At 45.1% G+C, this 22264-nt stretch overlaps 1 protein-coding gene and 1 non-coding gene across 3 annotated transcripts; one reads left to right on the top strand and one right to left on the bottom strand.

Moving 5' to 3' along the window:
* The first annotated feature begins 2001 nt into the window (after positions 1-2001).
* Positions 2002-16958, top strand: LOC133344860 (melanoregulin-like). 2 transcript variants are annotated; one of them, XM_061555118.1, is made up of 5 exons: positions 2002-3125; positions 5500-5662; positions 6509-6599; positions 12201-12364; positions 14216-16958. In XM_061555118.1, exons 1-5 carry the CDS (start codon positions 3049-3051, stop codon positions 14516-14518), a joined length of 798 nt encoding a protein of 265 aa, XP_061411102.1. In that variant the 5' UTR covers positions 2002-3048; the 3' UTR covers positions 14519-16958. The 2 variants fall into 2 exon arrangements, with proteins under 2 accessions (XP_061411102.1, XP_061411101.1); XM_061555117.1 differs by lacking the exon at positions 2002-3125 and having other exon boundaries at positions 4806-5662.
* Positions 5907-6013, bottom strand: LOC133344918 (U6 spliceosomal RNA). Its single transcript, XR_009755394.1, has one exon. It is a non-coding gene; the product is annotated as a U6 spliceosomal RNA (small nuclear RNA).
* Positions 16959-22264: the final 5306 nt, after the last annotated feature.

The following is a 22264-nucleotide window of genomic DNA, read 5'->3' as shown; positions in this document are numbered from 1 at the left end:
AGGATACTCCCTCGCACCCCCGTCCTCGCCATGGGAGATGGGCGACATTGCGAGTCGGTCTTTCTGAAGGTGATGGCGAGAAAAGCTCTGCGGGGGGGACCCTCGGATGGACCATCTGTGATCCGAACGACAAATTTTAAAACAAGCGGCCTCTGGTCATGCACGAACGATGCAGCTAAGGGTTTCTGGGGTCGGCTTACGAGGGCTCGTGCCGAGTGGTTGCTCTGGAGATCGATGTTCGTTCGCCGGGTCCATGATGGCATCGGTCGTTATGTCTCACTCGACAGAGAAAGCTGATATCTTCTACTGCAAGGCTAGTTAGTACTCATGGACGGCGAGTACTCGGGGCTGGTTTAGTGTCTTTCGCCCACAAACTGCGTGTCGCTCATTTCTATCAAAATGTACGACCCTTTCAGTTTTTGTTGCCACCCTTTACACCTCCGGTGTGTACACAACTGTCACCCAATTGATGCGTCCCAACATTGTTTGTCTTTGTGAACAAAACCAAACAAAAATCAATGTGCAGATGTGTAATCACATTTTCCCCCCTCCCCCCCCTTATGAGAGTTTGAGACGAACAGCCGCACCACAACATTCGTCGGCGTGGCCTCTCGACCACAACATTCGCTGTGGAGGCGCGCGCCTGCAATAGCAACGGCTTGGAGCCAGGGTTGTTGACTCGTGCAGAGATCGTGCGGATGAGAGCTCCCACCTGCACGGGCAGCCGATGTGCCTGCAAGAGACAGGCAAGGTGGATGACCTGTAATAATAATAATGCGTATTTGGAATTTGCGTAGCATCCAAATACATCAAGCTTAGAAACACTCTACACAGGGAAAGTATATATATAACAAACAAAATAATACTCTACGAAGTTCGTGGTCCACCCTAAACCGCATCCGCACAAGCCATGGCAGATGCGGATACCTGATGCACACATGGGCGTATTAGCGACACACCGGTGCAGCAAAACACACCGGTCCTCAGTCTGAAAGCAAAACTCAAACCAGCAAATCTGTAAATCAGTCTTTAATAGACCCTGTCGCCAAGTTGGACTCGATTCGAAGGTTTATTCGGTCTACTGAAACTTGCTAAAGAAGGGTCAATATTGACCGCTGATTTCTGTCGGGGGCACGCATCATCATCTTCGTCATCGTCTTGAACCGCCGATGGATAGTACGGCAAGTAGGGCATTAGGCTCGTTAGGGTTGGTTTAGAGTTATTGTCATGGCATCAATAAATGAGGTCAACATGTACATCTCTCGTGAACAACCAAATGCTATTTAAGGACAAGGTTTTCCAATATATGCAGAATTCTTCATGAAAGCTCAGTGCTCGTATTACTCGAACCATAACCTCACCCTAACCCTCCAACCAGGTCTAGGGCACGATCCAAAACACAGAGCGGCCCATCGTCATCAGGCTGGGTGCTGCGATAGGGCAACAGACCGTGAAGCTTCTTCGTGTTCAGCCGCTCGCCACATTCGCCTTGCGACCGCCTCGACGTCACGAGAACTGATTCTGACGAACACCCCGCAAGAATTTCTGACCGGCGTTGCAAATCGCGGGAAAATAAACAAACTCACAAAAAGTTACTGCGAAAAATGTGCTTTTCTGTTTTTTGTTATATATCGCACACCGGTGAACCGCCGATACGTCCAAATGTAAAATGAACAACTTTCCAATGTGCGACTGTGGTCATCCAAAACAGACCGTACGACATTTCACGACGCAATGCCCCCAATCCACAAAAAATACGAAGGAGACATCGTGGCGATGAGACACAATCCGCTACCGCTCCTGACGCGGTTGTCTGACTCGACCACCTGCGTGTGGAATTGTAGCCGTTGCTGTGGATCGACATCAGCAGCCGTACGAAAGAAGAAGATTTAAAACAGCAGCAGCGCAATGACACATCATAGATATGAAAACGGAATCGTCGGGACAAACAACCTAAAGCGTGACCCTCACGCGGATGAACATCGACACCGAAGAGTGGCTTTCCTGGGTAATGAAATACATGTATGTTTGGCGTTCGGACGCGATGTCCATGTGAGCGGTGTTTATGATTAGAGACTGGAACGAGGATCACGCAGCCTGGACATTACGTTCCGCGGTGCCTGGCGGCGACTAAACGACAAAGGCCCCATTGACGGAGCCGACGTCCTCGTGAGAAAAGGGCACCGCCCATGCTAAGGTGGATATAAAAATCCACTCAGCTGCGCGTAGCTACCCACCCACACCGTTATCATTCTCACCCTAGGCTGCAGCTGCAGAGAGCGTGTCTCGCGGAGTGGCAGGGGAAAGGCTAAAATCAAATTACACAAGCAAATAGAACCGTGGTTGTGTGCTTTTTTTTTGAAGTATTCTGTTGGTGGGGAAACCTATTACTTCTGTTTGGCTGAGGCCACTGGCGTCCTCCCACAACACCGCTGCTGGGCTTTTTGCGATCAATTTCAGATCTCGCACTATTGCTTGCGGGCGTTTCTTTCTCGCTGTATACGTACTATTGTTATTATTAGTTTTATAGAGCATCATGGGTTTTTAATGCAATTCAATATTGCACAGATCAGTCGGGAGCAGTACAAACACCCGAGGTTGTATTTTAGACGGTGACCAAAAATCATCAGAAGTGTGCGAGCCTGAGCGACGAAGATAAAGCGTGAGAGAATACAACCACGAGCCTTGCAGGCCAGCGTAGAGGGCATTTCCCAGCTTGTGTGCGCGCAGTGTCTTAATCACAAGTCCATTCGTTATTCCTGGGTAACTCGTAGCGTTTGAAAGTGCATCGCACGCAAGAGTAAGTAGTGACTGGGTGAGCGAGTAGAACTAGTTAGTGAATTAATGAGTCAGTGAGTTGGGTTGTGAGATTGCGAGTGAGCGAGTTAGTGAGCCAGTCAGTTACTTTGTGAGCTGCACGTATTTTGAACTTCTTTAGCACCGTACGTGGCCAGCCGTGCTAATTGGAGGCGAGTCAGTGAGTGAGCGAGTCCGTGAGGACAGCTGCTTTTTGTGCCCGCAAGCCTCTCATAAATTAATATCCCACCCATGGGGACGTTCTCGCTTCTGTGCTGCTTCAACTGCGAGGACAGGAATGACCTACGCAAGAAAGAGCCGCTCATCAGGTAACAAATTCAACAATCTCTTGCAAGCTTCCATCGGTTTGCGATGTAAACATATGTTTCATTTTTTAAACCTACTCTGTCTTATGTAACAGTGGGCGACTACAGCATTACAGTTTTCTAAATATAGGCGACGTGCAAAAACCAGCGGGGTTGATGCCGATACTTACTCCACGCTAACCTGACTTTGAATGTCAGCAATGACAGTTCGCACCAACCCACACTGCCTGCCTCTGCTGGACCCATCAGGGATTGAGGAGATGGGATCAGTGGGTGGGTGGCTGGCTGGGTACGGGGCGCTGGGCTTCTGGTGGGAGGTGTGAACCCTAAAAGTGGAGACTTTCAAAATTATATCTACACGGATCACGACGAATGCTCAAATATAGTTTTTGTATGAAGGTAGGAAATTACCCACAATGTTGTGTCATCTTGTATCAAGACAATGACACTCAAGCCACATATTATAAATACCCACACGACTTTTTTGACAGGATACGGTGTCGTATATATAGCATAGCTTGATTAAGAGCCACTGGCCGCTAGACCACTATGCAAGCAGACAACAGTTCGGTTCTGGTCACTGCCTGACAAATATACAGGGTAATTGGTTTTTTTACCCTTCTATCTGGCAACAAAACTGACACCTTTTTACAAGGAGTCATGTTTGCATAGACCGCAATACCTGCAGTCATAATACAAACAAAAGACATAACTCTGATAATGTGCACTGTCCTTGAAGTTGATTGGTCCACACCCGAGACAGCTTTCCTTAGAGCCTAGTCTCACATGGGTTGGACCAGATGACGCCAAAAGGCGCACGATCTGAAATCTCAAGGTGTTTAAAAAGATGGACCCGATTTGAAATCGATATATCTCTGCAACCACGATATCGCCCATGAATGAAACTCTTACCACTTGAATGGGCGGGGCATAGAGTTTCAAATGATTACCGCTCGATGCCTCTCCCAGCGCACAAACAGCCACTAGCCTCAGTCATTCGCAAGATGCTGACCCCGCAACACAACGGGGCGTTTTGCGTCCTGCAGTTCAGCAAGACTGAATCCGTAATTGCGGTGCAGCGTGCGTTTCAACGGCGTTTTGGCATTGATCCGCCAATGTCAAAGAGCATGGTGGCACAAAAGACCGTGATTTTGTGCCACCATTAGCGACTAATCTGGATGACCTCAAAAACAGAATCACGGCAGCGGTGACTTCAGTGGAAGAAGACACTTTGAGAGCCGTTTGGGACGAATTCAACTATCGTCTCGATGTTGTCCGTACAGCACGCGGAGGGCACATAGAGCATTTATAAAATGGTTAGTAAAATTTGACAACTCATTATAAAACGTTTGTAACTTTTTGTGTAATTCTAACATGTTGCCGTCGTGAAATATACTGCTTTGAAATTGGGTCTATCTTTTTAAAACACCCTGTATTTTAGTTACAAGTGCGCCACCTGCTGTGACGTGGTCGCGGTGACCGCGTGAAACGACTGCGTCAGAGAGGACGTCCCAGATATTTTCGAGAACTCACCCAGCGATGTGCCCAATCTCGTTCGATGTTCAAAGCCAAGCAGACTTGGAGCCTTGGCAATGGGATTGGAATTGGGTTATCACCATGCACGGCAGCAGGTTCGTTTGAGCGCGAGAGCGGCTCTACCTGTCCTGCCCCCCCACACACACCTTCACCAACCCCCACTGACTGGTGTGGTGAAATATGGTCAAATATCCCCCATGACCAGCACAGCGTGAAGAGGCCCTCATCCAGCAGTGGATTGACACACTGCAGTGGGACTGGCCATACCAAGCATGCGTACAGCGGGACATATTTGAAAACCCTTGTTCCATTAACATGTGGTTGCCGCAAGTCTTCCTTGAAAAAGAGGTGACCATCCAATGTGTTAACAGGCTCCGAGTCGCAATAGGCTTTTGTCTGTGCATGTTAACGTGTGGACATGTGAGTCTACGTTTGTGCCGATACTGTGTTGGGGACTGTGCGGAGATGTATAGTATAATGGAGAATATGACCCCATCACCACCCACACAACTGCTGCTACAATTGCTGCCATCACACACCACCACACACACCACTGCCATCACCACCATAAATACATCACGACAATCATACAACCATGACCACCGCAAAAATAACCACCACCACAATTACCCCAACCAAACTACCACAAACACACGACCATGACTATCAATATAATCAACACACCGTTACCACCACCACGACCACACACTACGACCACAACCACCACCATAACCATCGACAACCACACAATCACCCAATCGAACCACCACAACCACACACAATCGTCAACGACGGACCACGTGCCCACCACAACCACCAACCAACACCGCCACGGACGCAGGGAGGTGCTGCCACTCTACTATGGCATGGAGTCGCAGCGACAGCGCGAGGACCTGGCAAACCTCTGGCACGAGCCCCACGACCGGTCCCACACGGCCACTGACGAGGACCGGGAGCTCTTCAACAAACTCCAGCGCCTGGAGCACACCCGTCGTGGCTCCGAGGTAGGTGACCAGCTGTCAGTGACGTTCCCACCAGGGTTCAGTGTTTCCCCGGATCCTTGCTGGTGATCTGCCGAGAGAAGTATTTTCGGGGGGACTGTAATTCGAAGAAAATAGGTTCAGGAGGAATGAATGAATAAGCAAAGTAACAGCGCTCGCCAATGATGCTGTTAAGGCGAAATAAATCGAGTGGAAATGTGGCAGGATACGTGATGAGAACAACTGACGAGAGATGAGAGACAAAATGAACGTGGGAGTGGAGAGCGAAAGAATTGCGTGTCATCCTTGCGCAGGGGCCATGCTAATCTTCTCTGTATCGTTCCAATTTTAGTAGAGAGCGAAAGAAAGGAGGATCAGAAAGAGAGACAACGCAAGAAATGGCAGTCAGACGAATGAAAGAGTTTGGAGGTCAATACGGCACTGACTGGAATGAAATACATGGTGGTATGGCCCACTCCCACCGCTGTGTGCTAATTATTGATCACGATGCACCATTTGAAGGTGATTTAGGGAACTGCCAGATCCGTTCTGGAGATGACATCCATCACTGGCGTTACATTATCAGGAATCGAACCCGGGTTGGCTAGGACCCTGGTTGCAGTGAAATAATATTTCCAATGACTCACCTGTTCGGTTGTAGGGGTGTCACGAAACCCATTTCGTACAGCATTTGCGAATCTAACATCAATTCTTCGCACACGCAACGCAATACTTGTATCGCACACTTCGAGCTCGGTACGATTCTATGAATCGATGCGTCATTCTACACCTGTTCAGAATACAAATTGGAATTATTGGGACTGCAAGTGACCGGAGTCCCTCCCCTCTCTGTCTTTCCCACGTTGGCAGGGCTGGCGGAAGCTGAGTGTGGACATCGGCATGCTGCGTCAGGTGCGGCGTGACGCCAAAGATCGTTGGAGGATGATACTCTCCTATCTTGGTGGGTGCGGCGGTGTCCTTAAGTTCGGTGTTTCTCAATTAGGGGCCCAAAAACATCGAACTGTAGAGGGTCCAATACAGGTACTCTCAAATTATTATTTTTACGCTTGTTTACCCATAAAAGTGTCATTAGGTCTCTTTTTGAAGTAAGTTTTTACAGTAAGGGGTGATGTTGCTATGTGTAATCCTAATTGAGAACATTTTTGCCAGCACAGGGATGTTTGACTAATACCAGTCGCATTGTTTAGCTATGGCAGCATAGACGAAAGCCATGCAGAACAGGGGGAGAATATACAAACGCCACACAGAAAGCAACCAGAGTCGGGAATTGAAAAACACAGACCTCTTGCCGTGGTAACAAACAGAGCCGTTGTTTTAAATTAGGTCACGATATGTTCCAATTTTACAGTCTTTGTTTTCAAAAGGGGTTCTGGGTTGCAAACAAAAAACTAGATTGAAGACAAATGCACCATCCATCATCAATATGGATGGATCATGGATGGTGGCAGCCGCATATGTGGTTCTCCCTGTGAAGCGTGCTCTGCCAATTGTGGTCAACGATTACTTGGTGTGGAAACTAATGCCACCCCGGAGACCAAACATTGCTCTTCGACCTCCTGGTTAGAATAGCCACCCTTTGAAGAACTGCACAACGTGAATATCTGCGAGCAAAAACTTGCACGCTTAAAAAAGAGATTTGCATAAGAAAATCTTAACTTCTGAAAATAAATTTCGATGTAAAGCTTTCGTGACTGCAGGGATTCATCTTCTTGGTTCTTTCGGTAAAGTCACTTCCCTTCTACGTGACTTTACCGAAAGAACCAAGAATTCTGAAAATAATTTAACATATTCGATAAAAAACTGTTATTAGAAGCATTTGCACTCAGATTTGCCAAACAATGCATCCCGTTTATCATGAATGGTCAATTTAGAGGAAACAGACATTTATTGCAAGAGGGATGCCAGATATTTACAATTAAAAAAATATAAATGTTTAGACGTTTTGTGGTTTTGAAATAATTTCAACATGCTTTACCATAAAATGGGCTGCACATCTTCTTGATTCTTTCAGTTAAGTCACGTAGAAGGGAAGTAATACAATAATAAAAAGAAAGCATAATAAAATAATATAATATTAAATAAAATAATGAAATAATATTATATAATTATATAAAATAATATAATAATATAATTATTATTTTTTTATTACTTTTATTAGTTCCCTTCTACGTGACTTTACCGAAAGAACCAAGAAGATGAATCCCTGCAGTCACGAAAGCTTTAAATCGAAAAATGGGCTGCACAGTTGACTGTTATTCTAAAGCCAGTGCCAACAGCTGGTTTGCCTAGGGAATGACCCCACCCATCCTGTCCAATTTACCCGTGGTGGGGTAAAGTGTGAGTACTCACACCGCACTTGGCCAATGTGAGCAGTAGGTCAAAACACATTCCATTAGGGACTCTCTACGAGCGGAGAGGCCCTTCCACCAGCAATGGCGAGAGATAGCAATTGCAGGGCTGCACCTTTAACCCCGGTCCGTGCAACCCCCCCCCCCTCCCACCAACTCCCACGAACAAGGAGAGGATCAGCTGCTTGTATCGTCTTCGTCTCCAGGCACCCAGGAAAACAACGAGCTTGAAAACCCCACTCGAGATACAATATAAAACAATAAATCCCTTCATACTGTTTATGGGGTGCCTTAAATTGATCGATGGCAGACGGCCAGCATCATAGGGTGTTGTAACAACATCTCTCAGTATTAACACCGTCATCATCCAGCCGTGCAGCATCAGTTTATAATTTTAAAAAATGCTGGCAAATATTCATATGCAGCCCGGGTGAAAGTAGGTTATGTTTAGACGTGCCGTTATTGCCTCTACTGGCAGCAGCCACAACGACAGAGGGGTGCCAATAAAGCCGTGCTATTAACGATCTAGCTTTGGCGTCAGTCGACTCTGCTACTGCCATCGTGTGTATTCAGTAACAAGTTGACAGGTCATGGTGTAATGAGGTTTAAAAATGAGACGTGAGAAAAGGTCGAGCCACCCTAAGTGGACGCCCGTTCTGAATCCCCGATAATCAGGAAATAAGATCGTGAGCTATGTGAACATTGCAGCTATTGGAGGAGACTATTGTCATATAATGTGCCATTGTTACCCTTCTATCTGGCAACAAAACTGACTCCTTGCAAAAAGGTGTCAGTTTTGTTGCCAGATAGAAGGGTAAAGAATCAATTATCATATTTTTACTGGCAAATGAGGTCCCCATAGTGTAGATGCTTGCCCCGAGCTCTCATACTCTGATGGTGCATTGTCCTTGAGTTGTGCGCCTTTTGGCGTCATCTGGTCCAACCCATATGAGACTAGGCTCGAAGGAAAGCTGTCTCGGGTGTGGACCAATCAACTTCAAGGACAGTGCACATTATCAGAGTTATGTTTCTTTTGTTTGTATTATGACTGCAGGTATTGCGGTCTATGAAAACATGACTCCTTGCAAAAAGGTGTCAGTTTTGTTGCCAGATAGAAGGGTAAAGAATCAATTATCATATTTTTACTGGCAAATGAGGTCCCCATAGTGTAGATGCTTGCCCCGAGCTCTCATACTCTGATGGTGCATTGTCCTTGAGTTGTGCGCCTTTTGGCGTCATCTGGTCCAACCCATATGAGACTAGGCTCGAAGGAAAGCTGTCTCGGGTGTGGACCAATCAACTTCAAGGACAGTGCACATTATCAGAGTTATGTTTCTTTTGTTTGTATTATGACTGCAGGTATTGCGGTCTATGAAAACATGACTCCTTGCAAAAAGGTGTCAGTTTTGTTGCCAGATAGAAGGGTAAAGAATCAATTATCATATTTTTACTGGCAAATGAGGTCCCCATAGTGTAGATGCTTGCCCCGAGCTCTCATACTCTGATGGTGCATTGTCCTTGAGTTGTGCGCCTTTTGGCGTCATCTGGTCCAACCCATATGAGACTAGGCTCGAAGGAAAGCTGTCTCGGGTGTGGACCAATCAACTTCAAGGACAGTGCACATTATCAGAGTTACGTTTCTTTTGTTTGTATTATGACTGCAGGTATTGCGGTCTATGAAAACATGACTCCTTGCAAAAAGGTGTCAGTTTTGTTGCCAGATAGAAGGGTAAAGAATCAATTATCATATTTTTACTGGCAAATGAGGTCCCCATAGTGTAGATGCTTGCCCCGAGCTCTCATACTCTGATGGTGCATTGTCCTTGAGTTGTGCGCCTTTTGGCGTCATCTGGTCCAACCCATATGAGACTAGGCTCGAAGGAAAGCTGTCTCGGGTGTGGACCAATCAACTTCAAGGACAGTGCACATTATCAGAGTTATGTTTCTTTTGTTTGTATTATGACTGCAGGTATTGCGGTCTATGCAAACATGACTCCTTGCAAAAAGGTGTCAGTTTTGTTGCCAGATAGAAGGGTAAAGAATCAATTATCAGGACCCATGTACTTATGTAGTGGGTTCTACGGAGGTAAACACTTGACCTGGAGGCAACACGTTTATTATAACACTCCAACAGCGTTTCTACATGAACGCACACAGTTACTAGACCCCAACAGGGTAACTACATAAACGGGTCAGGTCAGCGACACACTGCCTGATCCGCAATGCCGAGTGTAACGACCAAAGACCGAAGAGACGTAGCACCGATGGTTCCATCCAGCAGACAGCCGCGATTGCTCTCGGGACCTTCCCTTTTATGCTCCCGAGAGGTGTGGCCTCGCTCCGCCTTCAGCCACGCCTCCTTCTGGATCTCACCAGAAGGTTCTCGACCGAGCATCACGTGTCCCTCAAACCACACTTTGGGCCCTCTCGCTACCGTGTTCTGGTCATGTGCCCTCTCGGGTTTACCCAGACTGTCACGTCCATACTTGCCCTCTCTCTCTGACCGTCACCAGAACTATGGCCCCTAAGGCCCGCTTCCATGTCATGCCTACTCTGGTGCCAGAGAGAGGCTCAAGACGCACAGTTCCACTCTTGTGACAGTAGCTGGCGCTATACGCTATAGTGACTCCATTTACGTCACTACACTTACATAGGACGCATGCACACTCATATGGCCTATAGACTTACCTAAGGGCCCATAGACTCCCGTATGGTCTATAGACTTACATAGGGCCCATAAACTCCCATAGGATCCATCAGCCTACAGAGGGCCCATAGAATTACATAGGGCCCAAAAAGCTAATCTGGAGAAATTTAATCACACAAGGCTGATATACTTGCACAAGATCCACTATAGTGTATATTATAACGATGCTGGATTACTTCTAAGGCTTAATGCGGATAACGTTCTCAACACACACCACCTATAATCACACCTTGTGTGTGCAGAACATCTCAAAAGCCTCCTCAAAGAAGGACATCTCCGATTGTGAAAACTGCATAAGTCTCACCTCCTCCTCTTCTAAGCCAGAAATCCCATTACTGTCTACGGTGGGCTGCTCGTATTTTCTTTCCCCATGAGCTTCTATTCTGTGCCAATTCTCTCGTCACATTCACTCTCTTCACACCTCTTTTCACAACATCCTTCCCTCTCACCTTCAGTCTCCCTCTACTCCTTCCCCTGGACCAGTGGCATCTCCTAGAGCCCTTCTAATATATGGGTCTCTATGCGAGTCCATGGGTCTCTGTGTGTGTCTATGTGTATCAGTGTGAGTCGGTGGGTCTCTGCATGAGTTTCTGTATGAATATATACCTCTATATGAGTCTATGGGTCTCTTAAGTGAGACGGTGGGTCTCTATGTGAGTCTGAGTCTCTAATATCCATAGTTCTTCAAATTTCATGTTTTTGTTTCTTCTCAACATGTGCCCAAACATATTCAGTCTCGCCTTCCTGACCTCAACAATATTAGCTAAACTAAACTTTGTATTTCACCAGGTAAGGCCCACTGATCTATATAGCTTATTTTCAGAAGCGACTTGGCTACAAATGATAGCTCAACGAAGTGGCTTATCATGTGGAAATGTATAGCAGCCGAATACTTTAAACGCATGTTTCCAAATGTGGAGGGAAACCCGGAGAACCCGGAGAAAAACCCAGGCGACCACGGAGAGAGAGACACACAAACTCCAAATATACAGGCGTCAGGGTCTGGATCGAACCCATGGCCTGCTCCATACCAGGCGAGGGAGTTGATATCTCGCCACCGTGGCGCCTTGCCCCTGCTTCGGCTCAAACTTCCTCATTCCGCCTCCCATTCCTTAGAGATTTTGCCACAATCCACCTCATAATTCTCAGGTACAGATACAATGTAATTCCAAGCACTCATCTCCACATGCTTCTCTGCACACCTTTAATAATAATAAGGCATTTAGATTAAGAAGGCGCTCAGTTTTCGCTCTATTGTTTTGTGAATCGATAAGTTTCTGAATAAATGTCATAGCAGGTAGTACGCACCAATTAAACACGTTCTTCCATTTTCATTCTCAAGTTCATATTTCCAAAGGCACCCCAACCTGCTCTCAGCATGTATTGCCAATCCACTGTGTGGGTGATCGATTTGACCATACTTCACCACGCTGCAGCATCGTCACCCCCGTGTAAACAAAGGACACCACGGCTCATCCTCCCACAGGATTCGAGAAGGAGGCAGACACCCTCCTGTCCGTCACAGGCTCCAGCTCACTCAACAACATGAAGAATGTCACCAGAGCCAAGGAGATTCTGCAGCTTCTGGCTGATGACACCAGCATCTTCAAGGATATCTCGGGCCCTCCTGAGAGATATATATTCGTTCTGGTGAGTTGAGCGACAAACACATACACACCCCATGCACGGAGAGTCAGAGTATGTCCCTGTTAAAACAAGCAATCGATTTCGAGTTCATCTCGTTTTGCGGTCCTGAGCCAAGTGGTAGGAATTTCACATTCCTATGGTAAAGGATAGTCTATGAGTAAAATGACCATTCAATTTCCCACAAAGTGTGGCCTCAAATTCTTCCTTTTTGGTTCATTGCACTGCGGAGACCCTATCCCTGTACAAGGCTAGCCTTCGGACTTTTGTGATCTCCGCTACATTTGAATAACTTTGAGTCATGAGTAATGTTTGTTTCCATCTTAACCACACTACTGTCTCATTTTCCTCTCTACCCTTGCAGCTTTCTACACTCCCACTCCCTCCCAACCAAAATAGCCCCACAAATATACCTCTTAGTAGGCGAATGTTCATCTTATTTGTTACAGTGCGGCAACATGCAATGTTGTTCAACATACATACAATGCAGTGTACTATGCTCCCACGTTTATGCTCCTCTGCCTTCACCAACCTGCACTGACCAGCATGGGGAATTATGATCAAACAACCCCCGATGAATCACACGGCATGGGGAGGCCCTCATCCAGCAGTGGATTGACAATTGGGCAGTAATTCTAGATTTGAAGCTTTCGTGACTGCAAGGATTCATACTCTTAGTTCTTTCGGTAAAGTCACGTAGGTAAAAAAATTAAATTTAAATTATTGTTTTATTTTTATTAATTTTAATTTCATTTTTTACCTACGTGACTTTACCGAAAGAACTAAGAGTGTGAATTGGGCAGTACACGTACCTAAATCAAAATGCTATCCGCAGTGAAACTCATTTTAACGAGCAATAACTGGATTTCTGGCGAGACAAATGCGGGTTGTATCATTAGATTTAGTGACAGATCATACCTCCCTATAATCAGGACTACATTTTAGCCGGGTTTCCTTCCGGGTGGGCAACCTGGAAAAGACAGAGTTCTCTTCTCACACCCGGGAACACAACGCCATCAGCGTGCCTCTCGCTTTGGCCGTGGCTACCAGTCACGTGTCTACTCCAGCATTACCAGCGACCCGGACAATTATCAGTGACAAATTAGGCGCCTTGCATAGAGGTCAATGAGCCACGGTAAACGATGCGCTCCTAACACGTTACAGAAAAACAAATGTCTACACGTCGCGGTGTGGAACCAGGAGAGCACATCCAGAGAGGATGTTGAGGGTTAAACCTCTGTCCTCATTCCCTCACCCGTGCATTTTTTTAAATTTACACCTCTGCACAATCTCCTAACGGCACAGACGGAATTGAGATATACGACTGGAAATGTTTTTTGGAAAGTAAAGCTTTTTGCGACGAGAGACTGTGAAATGGTGTCACCAAGGGTTATTGGTGCCCTGTGATCACCTCTGCTGCGTCGTCTTAAATGTAAAAATAATTATAATGGTGCAGCAATAGAGTGCAATCGGATCCTGGCAACATGAGTTTGATTCCATGGCCACGGCTAACCTGACGAGTGACGATTTATATCTGAAACGGCTATGACACCTCCACCACTCTTCAAAAAAATCCCGCACAGCCCAGCGTGGCGGTGATGATTGTAACAATGTGTGATCATTTACATGCCCGTTGTTCATCCACTGTTGGATGAACAACGGGCTGTTGCATCGTGTAGCAGCTGCTATATTACGAGAGCGGGAGATATAGAAAATTATCTTGGTGACAGATGTTCAATGCATTTAAATAGTAAATTAAGAATAGAGTGCTTGGTATTTCAGATTTCTTTACACGCAACGAATTATAGAACGCTCCTAAGACACGTGCATTTGTGTGTTGCTTGTCTGAATATACAGGACCGCCTGATTACTCTCGACATTGGAGAAGCATTTCTGGCGAGGGCAAAGCACCTGTACCCGAAAGACGACGACGATGAGGACGAGGATGATGACGACCGAGATGATAACGAAGAGAAGGAGCGAGAGGAGATTGGGAAAAAGGAGCAGGAATCTGGAGGCATGAACCCCCCATTCGCCAGGTCTCGCCGACCCAGCCTCATCTTCATCAGCCGCACTGCCCCGGACATGGCCATCGACGAGCTGGGCACTCAGAGCAGCAGCGAGGAGCCTCCCGCAGGAACCAACAGCGGTGCCGAGTGATCACAGATACACATAGAGAGAGAGAGAGAATAACGCGTGTGCAGGTGCGCAGAGTGAGCTACGGAGAGTCAACCTGAACACTGAGTTATGTGTACACCACCTGCATGAAAGTGTCGAGTGCACCGTGTGGAAGCCACACAGGTGTATAAATAAAAATATTAAATTCACCTCCATGCAGGTGCCCCGATTGAACAATGATACAATCTGCCTGCGTGCAGGTGTCGAGTGCACCGTGTGGAAGCCACCTGCACACAGGTGTATAAATAAAAAGATTAAATTCACCTCCATGCAGGTGACCCGATTGAACAATGATACAATCTGCCTGCGTGCAGGTGTCAAGTGAAGAATATGGAATAATCTGCTTGTCAATGTTCCCAGTAAACGATTTGAAATCCACCTGGAGGCAGATATCAAGTGATGGATATGCGGCCATGCACTTCACCTGCATGCATGTGTTCTGAGTGAATGTGTGTAAGTTCACCAGTCTACAGGTGTGCGGAATGAATGCAGATTCTGGGGAACGCGTAGAGCACAAAAAAATCAATGTCAATCTTCGCAACTGTATTAAATGCAGCATTTATCAAATGGCGAGGGGTCCGTTTAAAATTAGCTTTCTAGCTGCCATGCAGGGGTCACACGTGCGCAACATTAAATGCCTGTCAACATTTTACTGCATGCGTGCAACCCGAGCAATTACGTCTGGCAAATTTTGATACGTTCCCGCTTTAGCCACTAATTCATAATTTTGTTATTGCTGTTAACAGAGATTTTTTTTATTCCCAGTCTCCATATTAAATGAGTTTTTTTTGTAATTACCTAAACCCCCGTTGTTGACACGCGATTTTTTTTTTGGCGTGTCACACAATTCCACGTTTTTTAAAATTATCTTTGCAGAAATGTAATTGCGCGAAGCGAGCTGCGTGTGGCTGTGTACTCGGCTCGCAGTGGGTTCGCGATGACTAATTATCACTCGGCTTTTGCGTCGGGTCTTGGAGCGCAAGCTTCTGCTTAATTGCCTCAATAGAGACGATACAAGCTGGAAATGCGCTGCCGGTCATTCCCAATCGCACGGCATCCGGCACGGATGCTACTCCTCGCATCTCGAGCTGTCACACATGCTTTACTGCGACAGAGCGACATGCATACCACAGACTCAAACCAATGATAACGTCATCAATGATTGCTTTTGTTTTACTCTTAGTATTACAAAGAGGGATATAACTTGGATTAACGTGGCATCTAAATGCAACCGCATCTCTAGCCGCTGTACAGATAATTTGCTTTATTCTGCAACCTAGAATGTCTAATGAAATATAGCACCGTGATATTATAATTTGCTGGTGGCTCATTTAAAATGTCTAAGGCAAGAGTGTTGCATCGTGTAGCAGCTGCTATATTGCGAGAGCGGGAGATATAGAAAATGATCTTGGAGACAGATGTTCAATGTATTTAAATGGTAAATAAAGAATAGAGTGCTTGGTATTCAGATTTCTTCTGGGTTTTTTTTGTCCTTCATGCTCTTTTGCCCTTGATGCTTTAGATGGTGGCGCTTTGGGTTTGCGCGTGACGTGCAGTATTTAATACTTTATTTTGCTTAGAATCACGCATCTGTTATTTCCAACAATGATTACAGTGATGACCACGGATCAGTGCTCATTTGTTAGATTTTCAGCAACGATATATAATTTATCTTTACGCAAAAAAAAATGTCACAACTGACACAAGGATGAAGATACAATAAGCGATGTGCCCTTCAAGAACCACGCGTATTGTTGCAAATTAAAGCATCTCTGAAATAAAATGTGTCTCAACGTGAAACAGGAATGTTTTCCTTTGCGGTTATAAATATCACAACATTTTGTCGCATATATTGCTGCTCAAGCACTCGGGTAGATTGATGCCTCCAAAAAAACAAATATGATATATTTACGTCCTGCCTTGGCTATGTCCATTGCATATTTCTCGGAGACAAAGTGACATTGTTGCGTGGGTTATTGGTGACTGAATACACGTGCTGCAACAGAGAGATTTGAATGCGGATTTGGTTAATCTGGATGACTCAGAAACAGCCTTACCTGCACACTGAAGGTTGTTTGTATGCGGGTATTACTAGTCCGGTAAACATGGTAAGGTTAACAAGGACACAATGTTCAATTTAAACGGATTATAATCTGAATCAGAGGATGATTAATCAGGAATTAATTAATAATTTGGAATGGGCAATAGGGATGAGTGGTGGGGGCTTATGGATAAAAGGAATGTGAATGTTGGGAAGATAGAAAGGGTACCTGGGAGTTTCTGCAAGTTCTATATAGGAGAGAATAACTGGGGCGTGTGGAGAGGTGGTTGGTGGTGAGTTGACAGAACTGGGGAGAAAGACTAGAACACTTCCGGGTAGCGGGCTGCGACGGGAATCATGGAAATAATTTTCTGACATCACAGAAGCTGTACAACGTTGTCATTTTCAATAAAATGTATGAAAATATCTCCCATTGTTGCGGGCATTGCTTAGTGGGGTCTGCCAAGGCACGAGTCGCTCGAGACACGAGACGACACAGATAATCCTTATTTAAGTTACAATAAATTTAACACATTCATCAGTAGCACGTGGCCTTCAAATAAAAATATATATGAGAGGTGACGTTTCTAACAATGGCCCTTCTTCAGAGCACATTGAGGCCAGAGATAGAGTAACGGGTGACTGCACTTTATACCATTCGGTCTGATGAGGATTGAAAATGTTTAATGTATTACGATGACGTTTTTAAATAGGCACATGAAAGCCATTTATCCATAAAAGCGTTTGAGTACGAGACAATATCATGAAAAAAACTATAAATAGTATTACTCAGCACCGGGAATTATCAGTTTAATTCGGGGTTACAATTCTTGGAAAACACTACTTAAACGGATACGACGTTAACTGATCCACTGTTTCCCTGTAAAAACGGACTACAATACAGGAGGTACGTTCCACAGGACTCCAATACTCCATATGTAAAGTCTTAATAAATCACAATTTATATTGAAAATATTTTCTACTGTACAGCATTAAAATAAAAATGTTTACACAAATAAAAGAAAGTGTATTGTCAAATATATTCACGCTTACCAATGTAGTCTTCGGTGCAGTCATAAGGTTGCAATTGCCCACCAAGCACCGCGCGCTGATTGGTCGAAACGACTATAAACATTTTCACCATCGCGACGCGAATCACTCGACATAATTGTTTTTCTTTATATAGCACTGTAGATGGACAATGTTATTATTTATTGATTTTAGTGTATCCAAAACACCTCGAGGGTACTCTGCGACAAGGTAGAAAGCTGAAATATTGGTGCAGAGGTAGCCTTTAGGACACAAACAACAGGAACGAAAATTCGAATTTTTTTTTATTTTAAAGCGCCCAAATCTAGATTTTAAGTGCCCCATAAACATATTTGTGCGTGTCATTCAGAAACCGTTCACAATATAAGATTGCGGTTACTTTCGTTTGATAGAGTATTAAACATCAAATAAAATTAAAGCGATAACCATTGGTTCTATCTTTTATTGTTTTTCAGATATTTCGGATTCAAGCGATTTTGAACCAAAAAATACGCATTTTATGATATTAAAATCTGAATAAATCGAAAACGATAAAAGATAGAAGTTTCCCCTTATAGAGACTAAAGTTAATTAATGTTGTTCTTTCTAATAAAAAAATCAGAATCTTTCAATTGTGAAGTTGTTGCAGAAAAATACACATTTTTGGAGTAGTTGTTCGTGTCTGATCGTAAATTAAACAAATGTAACCATATCAAATTACTTATTATATGTATTGGAAATGTTTGCCTGGCGAAGACAGGCTTTATGCACTATTTATTTAAAATGTTACTACAGTTTTTTACCAATAGTTAATATTGTAGTCGCTTTGCTAACGCAATAGCGCAACACAAAAGCACAACTTAATAGTGAGTGACAATGTCCCCTATTTGCGAACGACGTTAAAACGATACGACGCTAACTGTTACGACTTAAGGGGCCATCCATTTAGTGGGTACGCAAAAATCTGTCAAAACTTGACCCCTCCCCCCCTCCCTGTATGCACGCGGACTTTTAACCCCCCCCCACCTGCGTACATACGCCTGACACACCCCTCCACCCCAGAATCCTACAGAACGGCCGATATTTAATCCACGCAGAAACGATCAAGGATTAATAATATTAACGTGTTTAAGCAAACAGATAGTCCACCGCCGGCTACATTAAATAATTAAGTTGCGTACCTGTGTAGGGGTGTCACGGGAGGGAAAAGGATGTTCACACAGGGGGTGTCCACATCCACGTCCGCAAACCACCCTGGGGAGCTGTGTGGGGATGCTGTGATCCCACACAGCCCCGCCCCTCGGCGGCAAGTGGGTATAAAAGGCGGAGAGCCAGAGAGCTCGAGGCAGACGTTGGGAACGGGTCAAGATGAAGAGCCAGTGAAGATCGAAGGCCAGCAAGCTCGTCCCTGGAACTTCTCTGGTCGCTGTCCTTCTAAGGGCCGGCCAGAGCAGCGAAGGTCGATGTCCTTTAAAGGGCTGACTTCGTGTGGCTGGTAGTCGGGATCTGTGCCTAGCCAGGGCCAGATCAGGTCGTCTCCTTGAGAGGACGGGTGGCAGCTAGCCTGGGAGTGCTTAATGTTAAAAAACGGGTGTTGTCTCAAGCTCGACCGTCCCTGTCGTCACTACACCTTTAAAAGGTTTGTCTGGTGTCAGCTAGGTTCAAACGCCGACTGAACCCAGTCGAACAGGTGACGCATTATATGGGTTTCGCCAACACACGCAATGTCAGGCTGAAGCACAACAGCGTTAGCTGCAGTCTGCTGGGCCGCCGTCTCAAGATCCACAGCGTCGCTGTCGTGATCATCATCATCAGCTTTTGATTATGCTGTCAGAAGACTCAGTCGTGTGAATGCGCGCTGGTGTCGTTTGACAGCTAAAATCTTGAGTCAGCGGCAGTCTGCAGTGAGGCCAGATTGCAGGATGTGTAATCCATGGGGCAGGCCGCCACACTCTGTCAGACTCACTGCTGAGCTGCGTGATAGCTGCAGTCAGGGGCACGGTGGCACACACGTGACACCTCTCCCACAGTCCCACTTCTCCCGGTAGTACTTGTCTGACAGCTGAAGAAACTGAACTGTGGCTCATTTGAAGGCCAATTTAGACAATTATCGAGGCTTCACCCCCCCCCCCCGTTCCCTATGCGTACGTACATTGTAAGTAGAGCCCCCCATATGCAAGCGTACGCATTTGGGTTAACCCCCCCTCCATGCATACGCACTAAATGGATCCCCCCCTAAACTGATAATTGCCGGGAAACGCTGTTGAATTGTGAGGATGCTTGTTCCTGGGTCTAATTACCATTTATATAACATTAATTTATTGCCCTACATTCCTGAGACAGAGAAGTCTGAGAAATGCAATGTGAGGTACAAATATGAAACTAACACAAATAAAATGAAACTCAAAAAAAGGGGTTTAGCACCCAATAATAAAGTACCGTTCAGCACCCCCACCCCTCGCCTCGCTTAACATAAACAGCAAACTTCTCCACTTATAAATATGTTCGTGCAATCTTCCCCTGATCCCGTGCCAATTGGGCTCACGCACCCGATTACACGGTATTCAAAATTGACCCAAATCTGAATGAAGCTGAGAAAACGGCCTTGTCCACACGAGCCGTCCTGGCAACGGAACTATCATCATTATTCCGTTCAACGCCAACACGAACACTTGTTGTTGACATCAGCCTTTTCTTCCCTGGAGAGCTCCTGGCCTTCGTCCCACACCTCTTGATATAACCTCTCTCCTCGTTATATCTTTGGAGGTCCCCCCCCCCCATCTCCATCGCCCCCTTTTTAAATCCTTTATATTAAGTTCACTTGCTTGCGCGCTTACGACCGTGCAAATCTTTCGGTCGTTTTTTAACCCACTTCCCGTGATCCAATCGAGCTGATATTTTGCACACAGACTCGTTGTGCGTGACAATTAATGTTCCTGAAAAAATATTCCAAAATTTTACACTTTTTAGGAAAAAATAAATTATATTTAATTACCAATTGCTTAATGGTGGCAGGCAATCATCTGACCCATAGGTGGCAGACATCTCAAGCCAGAGGATGAGAGGACTCTAGTCGCCACGCATATAAAGGATTTATAGTGAAAAACTTTGTTTTTACGGGTTAATTTTTTCGTTCCTTTGTCTCGGCGTGGTCCCTTGTCCCTTGCGTGACCCCAACATTTGATCCAACATTCAGTAGTGGCCGTGCTCTCGCACGCCCGCGCCCCGTGTATACAATAACAACAAAACACATCATATCACCTTTAGTGCCTTTAGAGCACACATCATACATGCACATTTTGGATTACGTATACAATTCTCACGATAATCTAGAAGGGCTAACCATCTGAAATTCGGCTCAAATATAAGTGAGCTAATGTTTATGATGGAGGGAAAGAAAATGTTTTTAATTGGACCCCCCCCCCCAACATGAGGTGTGCAAAGATTGTTTTGTTCACCCTTTGAACTCCGGCCTACGATAGTTTGTATCTGTAGGGCTTGATGGGTGTTGAATTAAAGATGACTTGATATTCTAAAATCTGCATATATTTGATGTAATTTGACATCTAAATACTGGCAAAATATACAAAGCTATACGTTGCCGCTAATTTAGATGAGTCAGGCCCTTACACCAAACATAAATAATACATTTTTTAATTAGGACCCGACAACCTATGCGCCCACCACCCTCCCAAACAAATTACACCCACAGCTTGATTTGCATATTCCTACTGAACTATTTTAAAAATAAAGTGTTTCGTATTTTACCATCAGTTAACTAAGCAATCTTCCTCCCATGGAATTGGGCTAAAGCTACATGTTACTTTTGCCAATATATGCAGGTATGTATACAGTACCATACATAAATACGTGCTGCTACTCTCGTTATTTGGATTGCACCATCGAGGAACTTGATGATGAGAAATGAACTTGATGGTGACATGGGCAGGCCTTCATCCAGCAGCGGATAAATAATAGCCTCTATGAACAAATTACACAGACGAGAGTATGTGCCTTTTTCGCTATATTTTTTTTTACTGTATTCCACCGATGCCACCTAGAGAAAGTCCAGTAGTGATTTAGACACATTCTTTCACTAGTGATCAAAATCAACCGGAATGCACCCAACCTCACTAGATCTCGGAAGCTAAGCAAAGTTGAGCCTGGATAGTGCTTGAATGGGTTTACTTCCATGCACGCCAGCTTGTTATAGGCGGGCACCGGGTTACTTCGTGGGCAGCAGAGGACATCGCAGAAAAAGAAAAATCCCATGTTCAGAATCAGAATCTGTATTTATCCTGCAGGAATCCGATGACCTATGAATATCTTTTAAACAGATGTCCAGTAGAGGCAGGTCAGAACCTTGTCTTGTGCTTCTTTGCCCGATGCTTCCCACCATTAACCAATCTGCACCGGTCAGCGTGAAGTATGGTAAAATAATCTGTTTGATGCCATGGCATGAGGAAGCCCCTTGGTGAACCAAGGAAATAATTGTTACAGGGGCACAACTGAAAGGCACAACAAAGAAATATCTCTCTAGGGAAATAATTGAAATATGGATCGAAAACATGGACTCTGACAAAAAAATTTAAAAGCTGAAAATAAGCAAAGAAGTATGAAGCGATGCATGTTGTGAATTATATTGAAAGTGGAACACA

This window comes from Lethenteron reissneri, chromosome 20, assembly GCF_015708825.2.
Source record: "Lethenteron reissneri isolate LAM-NWPU_2019-01 chromosome 20, ASM1570882v1, whole genome shotgun sequence".
NCBI classification, from domain to species: domain Eukaryota; kingdom Metazoa; phylum Chordata; class Hyperoartia; order Petromyzontiformes; family Petromyzontidae; genus Lethenteron; species Lethenteron reissneri.
Note: the sequence above shows the minus strand (reverse complement) of the source record. Positions and strands in the feature narration are given on the sequence as shown.

What these genes read in the sequence shown, in the direction of transcription:
- LOC133344860 (XM_061555117.1), top strand. Translation starts at nt 5,318, where the DNA reads ATGACTATCAATATAATCAACACACCGTTACCACCACCACGACCACAC. An exon ending in ACACCCGTCGTGGCTCCGAG is followed by an intron (nt 5,663 to 6,508) that starts GTAGGTGACCAG and finishes CCACGTTGGCAG; the next exon opens with GGCTGGCGGAAGCTGAGTGT. An exon ending in GATGATACTCTCCTATCTTG is followed by an intron (nt 6,600 to 12,200) that starts GTGGGTGCGGCG and finishes ATCCTCCCACAG; the next exon opens with GATTCGAGAAGGAGGCAGAC.